General features: G+C 52.7%; 1 protein-coding gene across 2 annotated transcripts in view; it reads left to right on the top strand.

The window, feature by feature from the left end:
• Nucleotides 1-15,460, top strand: part of CHKA (choline kinase alpha) — a 62,497-nt gene that overhangs the window by 36,218 nt on the left and 10,819 nt on the right. The window contains exons 3-9 of one of the 2 annotated variants that reach the window (XM_082845662.1): nucleotides 311-364; nucleotides 6,470-6,583; nucleotides 10,691-10,824; nucleotides 11,218-11,322; nucleotides 12,481-12,539; nucleotides 14,134-14,221; nucleotides 14,617-14,725. In XM_082845662.1, the coding sequence (XP_082701788.1) occupies nucleotides 311-364; nucleotides 6,470-6,583; nucleotides 10,691-10,824; nucleotides 11,218-11,322; nucleotides 12,481-12,539; nucleotides 14,134-14,221; nucleotides 14,617-14,725 (663 nt within the window). The remainder of the gene's footprint in view (nucleotides 1-310; nucleotides 365-6,469; nucleotides 6,584-10,690; nucleotides 10,825-11,217; nucleotides 11,323-12,480; nucleotides 12,540-14,133; nucleotides 14,222-14,616; nucleotides 14,726-15,460) is intronic. The other variant, XM_082845663.1, reaches the window with a different exon arrangement.

Below are 15,460 nucleotides of genomic sequence, written 5' to 3'. Positions count from 1 at the left end.
GCCTGATTGGGAGAGCAGCCTCCACTGACTTTCCTCCAGCAATGAAATTGTGAAAAGGTACTCGGGATGGTGGTGAGACTCACAGCTGTGTGGTCTCGACAGCACATCCCTTTTCTCGTAAAGAAATGAAGTGCTTCCTCAGGTGTTGGTCCTAGTGTGGGACACTGGTGGTGCATTTAGACTGCGCTGAGAAACACTCGCTAAAGATCTGTGATGTTTTGTAAACCGTGACTGTTCTGATGGTTGCAAAGTTAGTGTCTGCTCAGTGTTCCCCATCTCACTGGAAGTGTTTGCTTTTTCTCATTCGTAGCGGTCCTGTAATAAGGAGGGATCCGAACAAGCTCAGAAAGACAATGAATTTCAAGTAAGTAATTCAGTCCGTTCTGCATTTGTGTGAGGTGTGAGCTGGTGGTGGGCAGCCTTGCCCCCCTGCTCTGGCAGTGCCCCTTCCTGCCCTGGCAGTGCCCCTTCCTGCCCTGGAGTCCTGCTGTGTGTCCCAGAGGAGGGGCTCTGGGGGTACTGGGAGCTGCCACAGTGAGACCCAGCGAACAGTCTGTGTTCCATTTCCTACTAAGGGTGTAGGGAGTGGACTTGGTGCCTTTAGGGTGATCTGAACAGCATTTGGGGTGCTAGGAGGTGGCGGCTTGGGGTGACCTGCGTGCGTGATACTCTGATGTGGAGGCAGTCTGTCGCTGCCCAGGTGTCTCAGTGGCTGCCCTTCCCCGGGGCGGGCAGGAGTGTTTTTCCCTCTGCGTGGTGCCCAGCTCCTGAAGGCTTCTTCCTAAATACGAGATTTCACTCAGAAATGCGTATATTCAGAAGAGCTTGAGGTCCAGAGCACCTGCCCCCTCTTTGAGGCTCAGAGGTGGGGCGTCTGGAGTCGTGATCTCCACACTCCAGGGAGTGAACAACTTCTGAGCACACTCCCCTGGTGTGTGGAGGTTTGTGTATAACGGGGGGAGTGTGTGGGTGTGCGTGTGTAGCATACACACCACGCACCCCGTAATATCGACACACGTAAATACACTGGTTTTACTAATTGTATACGAATTATTAAAGTGATCAAGAAAGAGAAATGTAGAAGAGGTGAGAGCATATAAAGGAATAAAAGCGCTGCTGTTCTTTCCTCGCGGTTCCGTGGATGTTTTGCATGAGCCCTGCTCCGGAGACCGTGGTCTAGAGGATCTGGAATGTATGCTCTCTGGGGTGACGCTGACTGAGAAGCTGTCAGTGGGAGGTGACTGACGTTCTGTCTTCAGCCTCCTGGGCCCTTTGTGTGTAGACTTTCGTCCTTCCTGGGAGTTGAAGCTGTCGGGTCACTAGGACCTCCACGACGCTAAATCTGAAGTGTGTTTCCAGCTCTCGTTTTATCTGGACTTCTTAGCAGCGAAGGCGGCCAGGACACAGGGACATGAAGTAAAGGCCCCTCGTTTCCTGCACCCCTCCTTGCCTCCTTTGTGGGCTCAGTCTGTGATTGTCTTAAGTACTCGGAGTCCCCAGGCCTGAGGCCCTATTTCCACCCCCCGCCTTACCAGGCCACCTGATCCAAAGCTGGTCCTTGCGTTTCTCCTAGGGGCCAAGAGTCTGCAGCTCCTCCAGCCCACAGCCCTGCTTGGAACTAACACTAGCTGCTACCCGTCTCCTGGGGTGTCTCACCAGGTCCAAGACCGAACCCATACTCTCCCCACCCCTCCAAACAGCAAAATCTAAATCTGGCCTTTCTGGGCAGGCCGGGAAGCAGGGAGTCACCTTCTGTACCCTTGTCCCCTCACCCCCGTGTCCCATCCACAAGTCTGTTGGTGGTTTTCCTTTGAACCATATCTTGGATCTGTCTACTTTCTCTCCATCTGGACTGTGCACCTGCCTAGTCCAAGCTGCTACCAGCTCCTCCCTGGGCTTCCGCTTCCACTCTTATTTCCTGCAGACCATCCCTTCGTCTTTGCCAGAGCCAGCTTTTGAACTGCTCATCCGATCGCGTCAGCCTCTTGCTTACAATCCTTCGGTAGTGGCTCTCTGCCCTGGTCCCGGTTAGGTGGGCTTTATCCTGCCAGGTCCTGGCAGCCTGACCCCCGCCGAGCTTCCTGGTCTCATCTCATAACGCCCTCCCGCTTCCCTGCTCTCCAGCCGTGTGACCCTAAGCTGTGTGGTTTCCTTCCTGCCACGGGGCCTTTGCAGATGCTGCTGCTTCTGGCTGGAATGCTCTGCTCTTCAATCCGCACCACTCCCCGCAGCTGCTACTTACAACTGGGATCTCGGCTCCCAGGTTCCTTCCACAGGGAGCCCCTTCCTGCTCTCTCATCTAGGTTTGCTCCTCCATTCGTGCTCCTACAGCACCGAGTGCCTCACCTTTGCACTTTCCGTGACTGTAAGTTTCCGTATTACGTGTTAACGTCTGCCTGTTCTTATGAGATTCTAAACTCAGGGCGGGATCCCGCTGCTTGTGCACACTCTTCTGTCCCTTCCTCTCATTAGTCCAACGTGCCCTCGCCGCCGCGGACCCGCACGTCACTGCCACACCACCTCCTCCTCCTGCGCCGGCTGGATCTCTGCTCGGGGCCCAGCAGGCAACAGTAGTAGGTGCTGTGATTTTGTTTTTGATCCTCTGCGTCAGAAGGTGGGCAGTTGGCTGTCAGAATGGGGAAGGTGGTTTGTGTCCCTTGAGCCTCTTTGAATGGCCGGTCTCCTCCAGCGGGAGGCCTGGCTCCATTCCCGTTTGTGGTGCTAAGCCGCAGGAGGGGGCCAGCGAGTCTGGTGGGCTCACCTCCCTGGCCTGCGCTGTGTGTGTCTCACCTTCTTTGCTCTTTGGCCTCCCCTCCCCACCAGAGAAATGCTGTTACGTCTTCTCAGGAGGGTCATAATCTCGATATTATTGCTGGACTTTTTAAAGGAGGAAAACCACACAGATGAATTGAGAAGTCAGTCTAACCCTCCCCCAGCCTTCCACCCCGGCCCCTCCCCCTCTTCTGCCCGCTCTGCCCGGGTGTCCGTCTGACCCTGTCCCCGTTGCTCCCAGAGCCACTCTTGGTTCTGTCACCGACAACTTCTGTGTTGCCAAATCCAGGGCCCACTTTCCTCTGCCCCCTGTTCGCTGTCTCCACGGCGTCTGACACAGGACATGCTGTCGCCCGTCCTGACAGCAGGCATCGTCGCCTCCCGCACTACCGGCTGCCCCGGTTCCCCTCCTGCTGACCCGGCTACATCAGGGGGTGTTAGGTTGCCGTGTAAAATGGGTTTCGCTGTAGGCACAGTCGGTTGGAAACATTGCTGTAGGTGCTGGGCGTCCTCAGGCTCTGTGCTGCGCCTCTTCGGCCAGTTCGTTAGCTTTAACGCTGGCCGTACGCCGAGGACTTTGTATCTGGCCCAGACCCCGCGGCAGCCCCAGCAGCTTCTCCGGGCTGATTCGGTCCTCTTCTTCCTCGGTTCCTCTGCTCCATGCATCGGCCCCTCCCAGGCCTTGCTTTGCCCCCGTCAGTGTCACCGTATCTGCTTGGGGGTGGCCACCCCGTCACGCTCCATGAGGATACCCTCTGCTCCTTCTCTGCGCTGCCCCGGTCTGCCGATGGCCCTGCTCGGTTCCGGCCGTTTCTGTCCCTGGAACGCAGGCTCTGTCCGGGCAGCAGCCATGTGTGTCTTGTTCTTATTGTTTCCCTGGGGCTTAGCACATGCCGGGTACAGAGTATATGTCCAAGTTATATTTGGGGGGGGTGAATATATGAATGAGTATTTCTGAAGCCATCGTGATTCGTTTCAAGTTGAGGTATTGAGCTGCTCTCCTGAGAAAGCAGGACCAGCCGTGGGTGGATGGTGGGGGCCGAGCCCGGGTGCTGCAGGCAGTGGACCGGGTCACGCCCTTGCGCCTGTCCTTCACTGAGCTCGCTTTCCTTGAGGGTTTTGAGACCTGAGGATACCTGCTGTCCTTCGTAACCTACCCATCCTTCTTGCTTGTGACTTGGCATTTTCTTTCATTTCCTTCCTCTCCAAATTCTTCCCTCCACACACCACCACCCCTTCTCCCTACTGTGAATAAATATTGAACTGCAGTATCACAGAAGAACAAAGGTGTTTCTTGTTCACAGTGTGCAGAGCAGTGCTGAAGAGAATTGGTAAGTCTCTTTCCATCTTCTCTCCACCATCCTGGCACCAGGTGGACCCTGCTCTGGAGGATCCTGGACAGTGTGGCTTTGGCCCCGGTACCAGTGATGGTGCCACGTGTGAAGTCAGCTCCCAGCAGACTTTGCACTGCGTGGGCACCACGCACACTTCCTGGTCATACTGTGGGTTAAATCTGTGTCTAGAACTAGACATTTCAGACGTAAAGGGCTATTTCGGATTGGCTGCACATGTGTGTCTTACATATGCCAACCCGAGTGCCCTCCAGCTTAGTCACTCTACACAGAAAAAGGTTGAAAAACCAAATTTTAATCCTGGCAAAATCCTGGCTCCGTAGGACAGAGGAGATCCCGATCCTACTCTTTGGAAACAGTTGGGGAGTGGGTTGGAGTTTTGAGGTGGGAGACTGTACAGAGGGCAAGGGGCTGCCAAGAGCCACTGCTTGCAGGTGGCCTGGTCTGGGCCGAGCCCTGCACCTCCTCGTCCACGATGCCAGCCTCCGATCGCTCAGGCGGGCGGCAGCAGAGGGTTCGCTTCCCGTGGGGTGTCTCTGAGGCCGGAGTTGAGGTGAATGGGGCCAGCACTGCCCGCACCTCCTGCCTGGGTTTGCTGTGAGGTCAGGTGAGCGAGTGAAACGTTTTGCCAGCTCAGTAGAGCTGTTAGGAATTCGTTCTCATTCTCTAAGCGTTTAAGAAATAAAACCTGTCTGGTCGAATCCTCCTAAAATCCATTAGCTAGATAGATCAGTGCTGTGTCTGGATTGTCGTTGTCTTAGTCTGCTCGGGCTGCCAGAAAAAGCCACCTGGGTTTATTCTTCATAGTTCTGGAGGCTGGAGGTCCAAGGGCAGGGTGCCACCACGGCCAGGTTCTGGTGACGGCCTCTTCCTGGCTTGTAGATGCCGTCTTCTGCCTGTGTCCTCACGTGGCGGAGAGGGAGGCAGAGACAGAGAGAGAGGGAGAGAGGGCAGGCTCTCTGGGGACTCCTCTTACAGGGATACTGACCCCATCAGGGCTCCACCCTCGTGGCTTCACCTAAATCCATCACCTCCCAAAGGCCCCACCTCCAAATAGCATCGCACTGGCAGTGAGGGCTTCAACCTCTGAATTTTGGGAGGACACAGTCCGGTTCATAGCAGTCATATGTACAGAACTGCAAATTAGTGAATAGAGATTGGGCCTCACAAGGTGATGATGGTTAGATCATAATTGTGGAGATTATACAAGATGGTGGATGGATTACCAACAAACCCATTCTCCCCAAAATGTAAAAGTGACTGAATTACTTTTTACTTTAATGTGGCCCCATGTCCTTTGGAAGTAGCTTTTCTTTTTTGTTTTCTTCTCGCCAACTTTAGAATCATGTCCCTGCCTGATGAGTTTGTCCTGCTAAGTCTCTCCATCCGTTTTGGTAAAATGAGTGTATTGTAAAGAGCTCTGTTTTATTGAGCAGTGTTTCTCTGAGATCCTGTCCCCACGGCCCCTTTCTGAACAAGGGGTGACCTAGAATCACCTGAGAGTGTTTCCAGACCACACCTGGTGCCCCTCCCGACACATCGCCATAGAAGCTCCTCAAGACGCTTGGGCACAGGGCTCCTTCCCGCCCTTCGCCCCAACCGATGGAAACTCTTAAGCTGTAATTTCCTGCTTAAGGGAAGAACACTAAGGAGTGGATTTGAACTGAGACCAAAAGGTGGATTTTGAAGGCAGAATGGCTCTAGATCCCACTTCGTTATTAGGAGTAACTAAAGGCGGAACGTAGGAGCGTCAAAGAGGTGTAGACAAGAAGACAAATGTTAAACGACAGAGGAGACTGGGGATAAGAGCAGAAAACCGAAACCTTGAGCGCCCTGTGCTAGGGTGCACTTTGGCATGGGCCCCGCACCCCGTGGGGGACCCCGCAGGCCAGTTTCATGGGCAGAGGGCCCTTTGAACCATTTTCTTTCCCTGGGCACTCTCGACCAAAAAGCAGATCAACCGTCACCAGAATGGATGGAATTGTTGTGACCTTTGATAAGATGCCAAGGGTGAGACTCATATGAGTTTTAAAATAAATAGAAGCGATAGAATATTGATACTGTTTTATTTTTGGAACCAGTGACCTAAATTCAACTTGAATTTTAAATCTCATCAATATAGTGTGATGTTTGCCAGCATGGGTCCTGAAGTTTACAGATCTGTTTCTTCGTATTTAAAGTGGGGACAGTGGTAATAAAAACAACAATTGGTAAAAATAATGATGATGATGATGCGCCCTCAGGGTTGCTGTGGGAGTGGGTGAAACGGCTCGTGTGAAAGGACTGCCAATGCCTGGCTCGTGGTCCACACTCACTAACTGGCTGTGTGTTGCCATCTGTTTCAGGGCGCCGAGGCCATGGTTCTGGAGAGCGTTATGTTTGCCATCCTTGCAGAGAGGTCGCTGGGGCCAAAGCTCTTTGGCATCTTCCCCCAAGGCCGCCTGGAGCAGTTTATCCCGGTAAGATGTGCGGAAGGCTGGTCAGGTGATGGGAGCCACAGCGAGAAGACAGAGTCTGTCTCGTCACCGTCAGTGCAGGAGCCCGAGGCGCTGTGGTCCGAAATAGTAAATGTGGCCTATGTTATCACAGAAGTAAAGAAAAACAAAATTGCTCTTGAATTTACATCAAAACCTCTGTCTTTCCTGCAAAGATACGTTCATCCATTCAGAACCATGCAGACCTTGTTTAACTGAGCTTCGCAGATGCTGGGTTTTTACAAATAGAAGGTCTGTGGTGGCCCTGCATTGTCAGACAATGGTTAGCATTTCTGAGCAATAAGATATTTTGTAATTAAGGTATGTACATTGTTTTTTGAGACATAATGTTATTGCCACTTAATAGACTGAAGTGTAGTGTAAACATTACTTTTGGACACGCTAGGAAACCAGAAAATCCACGTGACTCGCTTTGTTGCGGTCGCTTTACTGTGCTGGTCTGGGACCGGACCCCCGGAATCTCCGAGGAGGCCTGTTTGTGAAACCTAACAACTTCCGGGCCTTGGTTATAGAACCTGCTGCAGGACGTGGCCCTGCCCGCACTGTGCCACGTGTCTGGTCTTTGCCCGGCGGGCGCCACCACTGCTCTTTCCCTTGTCTCCCACTGCCCCCCCCCTCACTTTAGGGTCTCCCCTGCCCTCATGTGCCTGTCAAGTTCCTTCACATTTCAAGGCCTTGCTCAGATCCTCTGTTTGCAGGACTGTTTTCTCTTCCCTGCTGTGCTGAGGCATTCTTAGTGTTGCCCTAGCATCCGCCAGTGTGCCTTGTTTAGAGTTCTGTGTGCATAGCCCCCGCCCTGTGCCCCGTGCCCTGTGTCCTGAGCCCCGAACCCCGAAGAGGGCTTTAAGCCTCAAGAGTTCCCAATAAAGTTGAGTGTGGGGCAGGTCTGGGCCTCGTGACCGGCTCGTTTGGGTGGAGATGCCGAGCCTTGCTGGCCTGTGTTTCCGCTCGTGGAAGGGCACCCCTTCTTGAGCTCTGTGAGCTCCCTAAGGGCTAGGGGCTGCTGCCTTCATGTCTTGCCTCATGTGATGTCTTGGCCATGAGAGGCCTCGGTGTGCAGGGCCGCCCAGTACAGTCGTGCAGGCGGTGCAGAGCACAAGGACACCTGGCCGACAGGGTGCTCTGCTCGCCAGGCCTGCGTCCAGCGGGGGCTGGAGGGGGCGTGGTGCCCTCTTCTCGTTCACACGTGGTGCCGTGTGTGCCAGCTGCCAGCCTGGGGCGTGTTTGAAGGAATGGATGTACCTCCCTATATGGAAGAGTCCTTTCAGTCTTTTCCCTGGCGCCTGGGTGTAGGTTTTTTTGTTTTTTTGTTTTTAATATAAATTTATTTATTTATTTTTGGCTGCGTTGTGTCTTTGTTGCTGTGCACGGGCTTTCTCTAGTCACAGTGAGCAGGGGCTACTCTTCGTAGCGGTGCGTGGGCTTCTCATTGTGGTGGCTTCTTGTTGCGGAGCATGGGCTCTAGGCTCATGGGCTTCAGTAGTTGTGGCACACGGGCTCAGCATTTGTGGCTCACGGGCTCGAGAGTGCAGGCTCTGTAGTTGTGGCGCACAGGCTTAGTTGCTCCGTGGCACGTGGGATCTTCCCGGACCAGGACTCCAACCCGTGTCTCCTGCATTGGCAGGCGGATTCTTAACCACTGCACCACCAGGGAAATCCCTGTAGTTTATAGTTTTATTTATAGTCTTCCCATTAAAGACAGTAACATCTGCCTAGCATGAGAATCAAATGAGATAGCAAAGTATTAGAATTTTGGAAATACAAAACACTTCGTATGGTTATAAGTGCCAACGTGGATCCATCTTAAAAAACATAATGTTGATAAAACCAAATTGCAGAAGGCTACAAACGGTATCACAGCATTCATATAAAGCCCAGTAAAAAGCAAGATACAAATTGTTTAATAAATACACACGTGGGCCACTCTCACCTTCTGCGATGGCCCACACTCTGTCTGTGGAGTGTGTTTCTCCCTAAATAAATCCATTACTTACCTTAAAAAAATTTTTTTAAAAGGGGCTTCCCTGGTGGCGCAGTGGTTGAGAGTCCATCTGCCGATGCAGGAGACACGGGTTCGTGCCCCAGTCCGGGAAGATCCCACATGCTGCGGAGCGGCTAGGCCCGTGAGCCATGGCCGCTGGGCCTGCGCATCTGGAGCCTGTACTCTGCAATGGGAGAGGTCACAACAGTGAGAGGCCCATGTACCACCAAAAAATAAATAAATAAATTTAAAAAATAAATAAATACACATGTGATAAAACTTCCCTTTTTAGAAAAGGTAGAGGACCAGTGAACACAACTTAGAATAATGGAAACGTCTCGAGGGGAAACACAGCTCCTTGAGATCAGGGCACGTAGGTGGTTATGTCTATGGAATAGTTACTGTTCTCCTGTTCTTTTTGTTTTTTGTAATTTTTTTTAACTTTTTTTTTTAATCTTTATTAAATTTGTTACAATGTTGCTTCTGTTTTATGTTTTGGTTTTTTGGCTCCCTATCTCCCCACCAGGATCGAACCCACACCCCCTGCATTGGAAGGTGAAGTTTTAACCATTGGACCGCCAGGGAAGTCCCTGTTCTTCTTTTAAAGTTTTAAAGTTCTCTACTCGTGTACACGTTTACTACATAACATAGTAAAGATTTTTTAAAAATTATTTTAAAATGCTAGGTTGAACCATATGAAACTGCCAGGGTTCAACTGTTTCTGCCGCCACAAACAGCGACTCCATTTGCCTCAGCCTGTCAGCGTGTGTTATTTCCAGGTTTACCCTTGACCGCTGAATGGGGTGAGATGAATGGGGTTCATCTCACCTGTTCCCATGGCTGTCCTCCAGCAGACACACGAGAGCAGTGACCTCTGAGAATGGTAGTCAGTCTCATATCTCTTTGTGCTGGGAAAAGAGCTTGGATTCCAAGATTTGTTCACGTTGGAGCACGTTAGCTTTAAATTATCCCCGTTGCCAAACCAGTTACGGGCCTTCTTTAACAGCTGAATGAAAGCTCCGCCAGCTGCCTCGAGGAGTCCTTGGTGTCCCGCCGCTAGACGCCGAGTTCCCTGTCCTTGTCGCGACTTGATAACTTGGGAGAGTCTGGGGTTGAGGGGAGGATCGAGCCTGATGCTTTCAGGGAGCTCTCAGCTCCGATCACGAGGCACCTGCCATCCTTTGAGACTTCCATGGCTGGGTGCTGGCCCGGGGCCTTGACCTGCAGCGTCTGCTTTAGTTCAGAGCTCCCTGTCGGGGACTTGATGTCCTGGTTCCCATTTTACAGAACCCAGAGAACGAGGCACAGAGGTATAAAAGTACACCCTTGGCCACATAGCGTTGAAATGAGTGTTAAACCCAGAATTTGAGCTGGGGTTTCTCTAACTTGGGGACACTCACTCTTAACTCCTGTGCTGTATGGCTTCGGATTCTCAGAAAAATCTCTCTTTGGGTTTCGGTAGGGAAGTGGTTGGTTTGGAAAAGATAAGAGGTGCTCCCGTGGGTAGCCGTGAAAGCGCAGCCAGGACGAGTGTGGCCGCAGGCTGCACTAGCAGAAGACGGAGGAAGCCCCCTGCCACACCTGTCCCTGGTCGGCTTTGCCCTGAGAGCCTGCTCTGGGCCAGGCTGGGTGCTGAGCTGCCCCGAGGTCAGGAGTGGGAAACCCTCGCCCCAAGCGCCTGGCGCCCCTTCTGCTGGGAAGCTGTTCTGAGCACCACACCGCCTGCCCTGTGTCTGGGAGGAGGGCTGAGCCGATGGGGGAGCTGGACGCGGGCCACGGCATAAACTGCTGACGACCCGGCGCTTTGAGCCTAGGAAGGAGCCCCCCGCAGTGTGGGGTAGAGTGACGGGAGAGCAGGACCATAGGTGCGTGAGAAGGACTTTGTCACAGCGAAATGGACCTTTGTGGCTGGCCTGCCCCTCGCTGAGAAGTGCTGTCTGCAGGGCACAGTGCCCGTTCTGAAGGAATTTTGTGCCCTGGATGAGACTTAGATGTCCTACAAAGACGCTTCTAGCTCTAGGGCTGTGTGATCTCACGCTTCAGGGTTACCTGGATGAATGCCATTTTCTAACTCCCCTTTTTAATTCCAGAGCCGGCGATTAGACACTGAAGAATTAAGTTTGCCAGATATTTCTGCAGAAATAGCTGAGAAAATGGCCAGATTTCATGGTATGAAAATGCCATTCAATAAGGAACCAAAATGGCTTTTTGGAACAATGGAAAAGTAAGTGATCAGCCGCTGGGCTCTCACCTAGCTTCCCGCCGGTGGCTCCCAGGGGTTCCAGAGCAGCTCTTACTTGCCGTGCGGGTCAGAGGCCTTCCCCGGTCCGCCAGCGCACAGGCTGTCCGCTGGTGATGATTGTCTCATGAATAAATTGTTCTTGAGTGTAAAAATCAATTCCTGAACCAGGAAAGAAGACTGTTTGCAGAAATGCTCCTGAACAGGCTGGATGGGCAGAAAATCCACATCCTAGAGTGTGCTGAGCCCCAGACCCTTTTCCCTCCTCTCCGTCTGGGGTCAGGGGCCCTGCGGGTTTTGCATGGTTACATTGAACTAGAGCCCCAAAAGCAAGCTAGGTGAATTGAGCACTGATCCTTTGTTCCCTTCTTTTGCAAGATACCTGAATCAAGTGCTGAGAATTAAATTTACTGGGGAATCCAAAGTTAAGCAGCTCCACAAATTCCTCAGTTACAACCTGCCTTTGGAACTAGAAAACCTGAGGTGAGTGTTTGCTTCCATTTCCTAACTTAGTAAAAGTGCATCTGTCCAGAAATGTAAATGTTCTTAGTCACCACGCCTGCTTTCAATGAACGTTAGGAAGCATCACCTGAGGCTTGGTGTTTTGTGGGATGAGTTTAAACAGATTAATTCTGTCATCGGGAATTACAGTTTTATATGAGTGGCATCACCTCTCCTCTTTTACATTGGTTTTGTGGGATAAGTTTAAACAGATTAATTCTGTCATCTGGAATTACAGTTTTATATGAGTGGCATCACCTCTCCTCTTTTACATTGGTTTTGTGGGATAAGTTTAAACAGATTAATTCTGTCATCTGGAATTGCAGTTTTATATGAGTGGCTTCACGGAGGAAGTAAAATTCCAGAATTCTAGTCCTGGTCAGTGACTAGGGCGGTAGGTTTTTTCTGAAACAAAAACGAAAAACAAGGGGCTTCCCTGGTAGTGCAGTGGTTGGGAGTCTGCCTGCCGATGCAGGGGACGCAGGTTTGTGCCCCGGTCTGGGAGGATCCCACATGCCGCGGAGCGGCTGGGCCCGTGAGCCATGGCCGCTGAGCCTGTGCGTCCGGAGCCTGTGCTCCGCAATGGGAGAGGCCACAACAGTGAGAGGCCCGCGTACCGCAAAAAAAAAAAAAACAAGAACCATGGGGGCAGGCCAGCGAGTGTCAGCCGATGAGGGGAACAGATCAGCCCAAGCTAGCGGGGGATGGAGTAAGAAGCTTGACACTGGTTTCTGAGTAGATGCTACGCTGGTGTCTCCAGGGTGCGGGGGGCACGCAGGCTTCTAGCCTTCATCCATCGCCTGAGTGTCAGCATTTCCACCTTTAACTACTCACATATTTGAGTGTCTGCTGAGCCAGCATCAGGATTGGTTCTGAGGAGATGTGACCAAGACAGTCTGCAAGGAGCTTCTCTTTTGTTAGGAGAGAGAGAAAATAAGTAAATAAAAAAATGTCAGGTTGTGATGAGAGCTGTGAAGGAAACCAGAGGTCAAAACAGACTGACACAGAGGGCTCTGCCTGGGGTCCGAGGTCAGAGGGCTCCGAGGAGGGCCCCCCTGAGTGGGGAGAGCGTGTGCAGAGGTCCTGCCACGGGAGGGAGCTGAAAGGGTGAGAAGTAACAGCAAAACCTTCCTTTTCCAGATCATTACTTGAATCCACTCCATCTCCAGTCGTGTTTTGTCACAATGACTGTCAGGAAGGTAAGAATTGCTGCCTGTTATGCTGAAGGTGGGGCTCGTGTGTCTACTGAGAAGATTCCCTCCAATGTGTGTGATAAATGCCAGGTGCCCATGAAGAGAGGGTTAGGCGCATGGAATTATGGCACGGCCATGCACGAAGTGTTGTGTGACTATTAAGAGTGAGGTCGAGTTTTATACAAACCAACAGAAAAATCTCCAGGCTACATCAAGAGGAGAAAAAGCGAGTTTTAGAAAAACGTGTAGGGTATCATCCCATTTCTGTACGAAAACATGTGAGAATATCCACTAAACCGAGAGCTGGGATACACGAAGTCACGTATTTGTTCAGTGTTTAACTCCTTTCGGTAAACATGTCAGTTGGCTTTGTCAGTCCGAAAGGCATCAAAGAGGAAGATGGCTCCTCGGCCAGTCTGGGGGTGCTTGCCTTCTGCCCCTGCAGCCCACCACGCTGGCCAGGGCCCCCTTCTCTCTCAGCATTGGCTCACATGCTTCTAATGACTTCGGGTTTCTCTGCTTTAAAAAATTGCACTCCCATGTACCCCTTACTGTAACCAGACTCTACCCAGTGTTATTTCAAACATAACAGTTTCGTCAGAGGCCCCATCCGGCCGGGCACCTCCCCCCGATACTGCCGTGGCGCCTGGCTTTGCCTTGCTGTCCTCATCCTGCCCAGCGCAGCTGGCTGAGGTCCACCCTCGGGCCCTTTCCAGGCTCTACGGCTTGTTTTTAATTTGGAGAACAGTCCCTGGTGAAGACTTGTCATCAGTGAGACGGTAGTTTGAGCCAGAATACCTGTTACTAATTAGCTGATGATTGCTGGGCAAGTCGGGTCAAGCAGCCTCGTGTGTGTAATGGGTGATGGTGAACGGCCCAGAGGTCGCCGACGGGCTGAGGGAGGCCCCCGCCGGCCACGGCAACACGGGGAGAGCGTGGAGGGGGCGGGAGCTGGACACTGGGTCTGGCCCCGATTCTCCTATCAGTGACTCCCAGAAACGGACGATGTGTGCCGAAAAGCCTTGAACCTGGCTCAGCAGAGTCCACCCGCCAGCGCCACCGTGAGAGATGCAGCACGTTGGGTAGAGCGTGGGCCTCTCCGAGCATGTGCCTGGGGGGCCAGTCTGGCAGTCAAGCCCCTTCTGCCCAGAATTCAGCCTTAAGGGAAAGAAATATGGTCGTGGGAGCACTGTCTGTGCTCTCCTCCTTGGGGGCAAAGCAGTGGGGCCTGTGTGGACACCAGGGCCCAGCTTCCCAGCTGGGGGCCACAGCCCCGCCCGCCTCGGGGCTGCTGGGGGTGCCAGAGCTCCGGGGTGCCGAGCAGACCTTTCCCTTCCTGCCCCCGTGTGGAAATGGGGGGGAGCCCAGGCCACGCTGCTCTTGGGGTGCTGGCAGCAGGGCTCTCGGGCCAGGCCTCCCAGGTCAGTGCTGCTCCTGGCACCCTGTCCCCCCGTCCCGTGACTCGGCCACGTCCGCTCGCCGCGTGGTCAGGATGCCCTTACAGGATCAGAACCACCCTGGGCCCTGTGGTTGGAGACCTGCGCCTTCGATGACAGAACGTGCCCAGAGCAAAGGTCGTGTCATCCAAACCTTTTTGCAGGTAATATCTTATTGCTGGAAGGCAGGGAGAATTCTGAAAACCAGAAACTGATGCTCATCGACTTTGAATACAGCAGTTACAACTACAGGTAAAGTCACATGTTTTTATTTCAGTATTCTGTATGTGTGCGGAACGAAGGAGAAAGTAGGTCACGATACCATCCTGAGTTGGAAGTTTCCTCCCTGGAGGCCAGCACTTTGTGTCCCAGCGGCTGCAATGGCCGCGTGGGGCAGCGCAGCCTGTTCTCAGCTGCGTCAGTGGGAGCAGGGGCCAGGTCCTCAGAATCCAGAACTTGGCCTTTCGTTGGCTTCACCAAAGCACTGACCGCAGGACGGCACTCCTGATCGGTTGCTCCAGACAGCGGGCCAGGGTGCTTTGGTCTGTCCCGTCACTGAAGCATTCATGCTTTCGGGACCCCGGGGTCCCAGGGGCGCTCGCAGCGGGGCTGCTGCCTCATTTTCTGTGCCTCTCGCTCTTTTTCAGGGGATTCGACATTGGGAATCATTTCTGTGAATGGATGTACGATTATAATTACGAAAAGTACCCTTTTTTCAGAGCAAACATCCTGAAGTATCCCACCAGGAAGCAACAGGTAGGGGACTCGTGTTTGTATTCAGTGCACTTACTGAGAAGTAAATCACATACCTCAGCTTTACCCAGTCAGAGGTGATTACAGCTTCACTTTTAAAGATGCCCTTTTAAAACCATGGAGTTGGTTAAGCAGGTCCTTTTGCTTTAAAATGTTATTTTGTGTCAAGATACAGACTCAGTATTTGAGTCCAGCCTTTTAAAATCCCTGTGCCAGAGGTAAACTGCGTCCAGTCAGAGAGGAGCACAGCCTCCTTTGTGATTCCTTCTAGTGTTTTCCCAAAGCCCAGCCTCCCTCCTGCTCTCTAGCCTTCTTTTGGGGATCACTGACTTTCCTCTGTTTGTTTCACTCTGTGCAGGCAGAAGTAGTCTTGTGGTCACCGTGGTTCAGTAGCTGTTGCAGTGTTCACAGACCCCTTTCCTGTCCTGGGTTATGCGACTCCAGTGACTGGAGAATCAGTCCTGTGGGAATCTCTCCCCAGGAAGCCCTCTATTCCATTCTTCAGCCTCTGCCGAAGCCTTGGGTTGAGGATGAGTACGTAGTGTTGCAGAAACTAGCAGGCTGGGGAGAGGGGCACTGCGCCCACCTCTGCCAGCCTTGCAGGGCAGCAGCTCCGCCCGCGCTGGGCGGCCCTGCCGCCCGACATCCCTTCTCCCGGGATCCCCGCCTGGTCAGAACGTTTCCCAGGGGCCGGGGGTGAGGACGGATGCAGTCAGTTGCTGCAGTAGCTCACTCAGG

The sequence above is a fragment of the Leucopleurus acutus genome (genome assembly GCF_964270905.1).
Source record: "Leucopleurus acutus genome assembly, chromosome: 8".
Taxonomy (NCBI): Eukaryota; Metazoa; Chordata; class Mammalia; order Artiodactyla; family Delphinidae; genus Leucopleurus; species Leucopleurus acutus.
Note: the sequence above shows the minus strand (reverse complement) of the source record. Positions and strands in the feature narration are given on the sequence as shown.